This window comes from Taurulus bubalis (genome assembly GCF_910589615.1).
Source record: "Taurulus bubalis genome assembly, chromosome: 14".
In the NCBI taxonomy this organism is placed as follows: Eukaryota; Metazoa; Chordata; class Actinopteri; order Perciformes; family Cottidae; genus Taurulus; species Taurulus bubalis.
In genome coordinates this window covers 7,118,848-7,124,465 of record NC_136602.1, presented here as the reverse complement: position 1 = coordinate 7,124,465, position 5,618 = coordinate 7,118,848, and the positions used below count along the sequence as shown (strand labels likewise).

The window sequence follows — 5,618 nt, the reverse complement described above, 5'->3', positions numbered from 1 at the left end:
AAAAACCTGTTTTTTAACCGGTGTCTTTCCTCTTTCCATCACTCAACACATCCGCTCCTCATTTTCTCCCCGCTTCATGCCATCCCCCTACTTTTCAATTCTCATCCATGACGCTCCTGTCCAGTGTGAGTCCGATCACACTCTGAGTACATCACTTGCTGAATAAGTCGAGAAAATATACGTCACGTGCATACTGTATATCTTATGTCACACTGTCTTTTTGACAGTTTAAAATCTGTTTACATCTGTTTGCAACGTCTGCTTTAAATAAAGATACAAACAAGTGTCTTGACAAACTGTTCAGAGCCGTACTAAACAAAGCATATCTTGAAGAGTTGAAGGATGCGAACAATATGCGAACAGTGTTGAAGTAGTTTTATTTTCAGAAAAATTAAACAATGAAGATACTGCGGCTAATATTACGGCTTGAATTGATCTCACTGGACTTGAAACAGCCATCCAGAGAGGAATTATTATAGGATTCTTTTGATTTGAACATTTTTGCTGAAGAAAACGTAAGAAGGGTATGTGTAAAATTTAAAGTTATGCCGACATACGTTGAATGTGTATTACGATATTAAAGTAATTCCTATAGATACACTTAATAGTTTGCCTGGTAAAATGACTTGTCCAGCTCTGTAACCACCATGAAATAGCACGCCTTTCAGTATCTGTTTATCTGATATCCTGTCATAAATCAAAATACAGTGCATTAATGATGCGAGTTAAGTGACTATTGCAGGATCCTGATCAGGTCCAACGCGATCCTTCCCCTCTCAAGGTCCAGATTCAGAACCCGGACCTCCACCCGCTCCCCGGGTCCCAGCGCCAGGCTGCGGCGGCGCTGGCTCGCAGGCAGTTTGTCCAGGGTGATTTTGCTCTTGTGGATGAGGCCCGCGCGGCCAACACCGATATCTACAAAAGCCCCGAACAGAGATGTGTTGTCCACCCGGCCCGTCAGCACCGAACCCACCCGCAGATCACTCATCGACACAATGCCTCGCTTAAAGTCTGCTTGCCCAAAATCTGGGGATGGAGATAAAAAGAGAGAGAACATCAAACACGGTAATGTGGCAAGAAGCTAGAAGCTAGGAACAGGGATCAAAATCAGGTATGGGTGAAAGTTTGCACAAATGATTGGGAGGAGAAAAGGGGGGTACAGGAAAGGGGGGTACAGGAAAGAGAGGGGGGCGGGGCCTGAAATGACAAACAGATATTACATTTCAAGCAGAAACCCAATACTTGTGCCTGCATACTTCCACATTTCTCAGCATTCTATGCTACCCTACTTTCCACTTGGCCTGTTCATGAGAGATCTTTTTTTCCTTTCTGTAGCATTAACACAAACAAGGAAGGCTCGCGCCCCAGGAAATAGTCCGGTCCAATTATCCTCCCCACAGCACTGATTTCATGTGGTAGCCTCGGCCCATCTGTTTACTCAGCTGAGCACTGGCTAGGAGGCCAAGCGCAGTGTGCTGCAACCGAATAGGGCCAACCTGAGCATGAACCTTGAAGCCGGGTTCCTTCATTTTAACAAGTTAGGCAGCACTAACTGGGTATCCAGGCTTGACTTTTTTATCTCTCCGCATGGAGATGTATGAACAGGGAGCCTGGTAATAAGCCAAATAAAGTTATTTTGTATTAAAATCACCAGTCTGGAAATTGGCCAACAATTGTAAAACCCAGAACTCAGATTAATTTAAGTGTGCACATAAGAACAGACCAAGTAGCCCTATGTTTCTTTATAAGGGGGAGAATATTGATGTTTCCAGAATCAGTGAATATGACACAAGTCAACATATAACGTAGGTATCCAATGAATGAAGACTTAGCTTCATGCGCTGCTACACACTAAATAATAGCAAATATGAATAATGTTCTTTTCTTTTTTAATAGTGAGTATAATCTTCAAAATACCAGCTTTAATAGCTTGTAGCTTTAATCAGAGACTTTTACTTATATGTCCTATTTCGCACTAAATAAGCTTAAATTAAATCTAATATATTAGATGTAGTCGAGATAGGACATAAATTCTTCTAAAATGAATTTGAGCTTCAGCCAAACAGCTGAAAACCGATGTATGTACGATTTATTGATATGTTCACGTGCACCTGATCTCAAGAGTTTGTGATTAATGAGAAAGACAGAGGTCTTTGTGTATTTGTGTGCAAAGATATTTTGTTTTACAGCCCAGTCTGCTGGAGCCATCACACCCTCTCAGAAACACACTTGTGTTGTTAGGCTACAGAGAGGAAGCCACGGCACTGTCAGATCCTATTAGGTTACACTGCCAAGACATGCCTATTATAATAAAAAAGGCACACGAAAAGACAGTGTGTGTCATAACCAGTCAAAGAACTGGACAAATACACCTTCAACTCTCTATCAGTCAGTAGGGACCAATAGAGGACATTAAGGAGGAAAGATGAGAAACTACGAGAAGTTACTGTGACTGCCAGGTTGCAGACATGTGCAGTCTATTCATTTTTAAACGATTCAAAACAATGATAGTGTTGTGCTCAGTGACACTGAATTTTGCAAAAATATATCTGTAGTTATAGCAGATGTGTGACCTCAGATTCATGTCATCACTTGGCAAGCATGCCCTGTTTTCTTACTTTGAGATGAACTGCTCTGGTTATCCATGAAGCTGTCCCTGTTTCTACCTTCTGCTTGTATCGGTTCTTTGCGCCCGATTATTATTATTATTATTATTATTATTATTATAATAATTATGTGTTTATCCACTCACCTTGTGGTTGAAATGTTTTCACTAACGAATGTACATGGTTCGTCTTTTTCTTTTTGTTGGTTGTATGTCTGAACGTTGCTATGCTGATACTTGTATTTCTATTGTATATATAATCTGTCACTGTGTTGTATTGATTGTGATATCTGTTGGGACCCCTTCAAAAACCAGATGGTAAATCAAAAAGGGGTTTATTCTAATAATAATTTTTTGATACCTATGGGAAATGCTGGGGAGTTTATCTGTGGTTTTGCTCCTTTTGGATTCTTATTGATAAATACATCTGGTGTGTGCATGTAAACATTGCACAATTCCTTTTGCAATCTGAAATGTCAAACCATTCAGAAATGAGAGTAAATGTTGTTCCCATGGATGAATATGCTATATTTGGAAACATGTGCCTGTCTTTTGACTTTGTAAGCTGGTTCTTCGAGTCCTTCAACAATTTAAATCACGGACAGACATCTGACAATAACCAGATGTTTTGCGCAAGAACAGATTTTGGTCTCATTTCATTGTGACTGGCAGGAGTCTTACTTTGTCTTATGTCAAACCCAGGAGGCTGCATGAGGCCGTCTATGATGAGTTTGAGGGTCTCAGGTGTGGTGTCCAATGTCTTGGCCAGTTCCTCGACACTGCTGGCCCCAACCTTGCTCTCCACACACTGTTGCAGGCCTGCACTCCCGATCTGGTCTGCACTCCCACCCACGAGGGACAGAAAGCTGGAAACAAGTGAAGATTATTATTTAAAATATATATGAAAAATGTAGCACAGAGTGTGAAACCTAAGCTATTTATGTGTGTGTTTGGCTATGCACACACACAGGGTCTGTGAATGCGAGCGGTCCTAGTTGGGCTAAAGCACATGGAGCACCTCCTTCGCAGACTGAATGAGAGACTTGGGCCTATGAGGGATGGAGTAACTCGCAGGAAAAGAGGAAGGGGCTGGGGGGAAAGTGACGACAGACTGGGAAGAATGATTAGGAAAAGTAAAGTATAACTGTCAAAAAGGAGAGAAACAAAAGATGAGAAAAGCAAAGACGTAGGAAGTAGGGAGTGAAAAGCTAAGCTAATGCAGGTAAAGTGAGAGGGAGCTGGGGGGGGGGGGGGAAGAGGGAGAGAGGAAGAGGTGTGGGAGTAAATACACACAAAGGCATGAGTTGCAGAGGCGAGGGCTTTCTGTTCTAAAGGCACACACAAGCACAAATGCACATTTATTTTACCCCCTATTAAATCAGGTAAATCCGCAGTGGGCTGTAAACACCCTGACACCTTGTCTCATGAAACTGCCTCCACTTTGCTAAGGTTGGACTGTTTGTCCATCTGTTCAGCGCCTGGAAAAATCTCCCTCCATCACTTTATTCTAGCAGGATGTCCCACCTCCAAAATGTCTAGACAGTCAGTCAGGTTGCACCATTTAAAACTCACTGAGCCTGAGATTGGAATCAAAACTAATTAGCTAGCCTTGTAACACACCGGCATGAGAGCCAGAGTAGCAAATAGAGGTGATGGAAACTTTGTGTGTCTTTGTGAGTGTTGTGCGGCGTACTGTATATATATATATATATATATATATATATATATATATATATATATATATATTATTTACAGCAGGCACTTTTCACAGCTATAGTGTTATATATATGAACGCATTTGCCTCTACGCATGTGTTCCTGTGTGGACCAGCTGGGTAGCGTCCTTGATGAATGTCGCTCACTGGCAGCCTGACGCCTAACAGACTCTGCAGCTGTCCCCCTCTCCCTCCACCATGATGGACAGAACAGGTGGACACACACATATTAGAACACACACACACACACACAAAGTTGATTCATACACAGTGTTGTTCAGAAATCCTCATTTGGCTGTGGCAGAGACAGTGCGGCTGTAACGGGACACGGATTGTGTACAAACTATGTATGAGACAGCTGGGGCGTGGAGAGGCCCCTGCCAGCCAACTCACCGTCTACCGTCCAAAAAGGGGGAGACAAGAGGAATCAATCCCTCAACAATCGCGAGCCAGATCGGTGCAAAATAGTAGACGAGTGTGTGCCAGAAATGGCTTAGTGGTGAGGAAACAGCACCTTTGGACCGAAATGGATGCCTGTCCAACACTAGGATCTTGTCTCCTCCGTCTCCCTGGGCTTCTTAAACTTTCCAACCATATATCGCTTTACAGGGAAATAAATACTTGCATCTTGGTGGCCTAGAGGTCTAAGACACATACCACAGCGCCCATGGTTTGAATCCACCCTGGGACCTTTGGTGCAGGTCATCCCTCTTCCTCTCTCTTACTCACAATGTTTCCTGTCTTTCTCTCCCGTGTCGACATTTTCAAAAATGTCCCAAAAGATCTGCAGCACTCACTAGAGTATCAAATGCAGCACAGGAGGAAATATTTTCTCCCTAATGAAGTGCAACAGGCAAAATATATCATAAGTCTCAGTCCTCATTTTATAATTTCTTACAGACATTCAAAGAGAAACGTATAGTTTACTGAACCAGTAGGACTTAGAACAACTTAAAATACAATCGGCTTTTCTCTTCTTAATCACTGATGCTGAACCGAAGGCTTTTCTTCACCGATACTTGCTGAACCGCAAACTGTTCGAACATCAGACGCAGTTAAAAGCGAGTACACACATTTGACCATATTTCGGAGCATCCCTTCAACCTCCGAGTGAAAAAACATGACGGAATGATAGAGGGAGAGCAGAGAGGGCGACAGCAGTGTTGAACTAAGAGCAGCCTGCATTCTGGCTCAAGACCGTACAATTGTTTTGGTGGGTGGCGAGTTCTACTTTCAGGTGTGTGTGGTGAGTATGTCTGTGTTGCCCATCTCATTTTTCCAAGGGTGTATGTTAGTATT

The 5,618-nt window shown here is 42.6% G+C and overlaps 1 protein-coding gene across 1 annotated transcript in view; it reads right to left on the bottom strand.

The window, feature by feature from the left end:
• Positions 1-422: 422 nt before the first annotated feature.
• srbd1 (S1 RNA binding domain 1) overlaps positions 423-5,618 on the bottom strand; it is a gene marked incomplete at its 5' end in the record, with an annotated part of 52,314 nt that continues 47,118 nt past the window's right edge. Inside the window, 2 exons of the mRNA XM_079229468.1 lie at positions 423-1,026; positions 3,287-3,471. Of these exons, the coding sequence (XP_079085594.1) occupies positions 734-1,026; positions 3,287-3,471 (478 nt within the window). The 3' untranslated portion in view covers positions 423-733. The remainder of the gene's footprint in view (positions 1,027-3,286; positions 3,472-5,618) is intronic.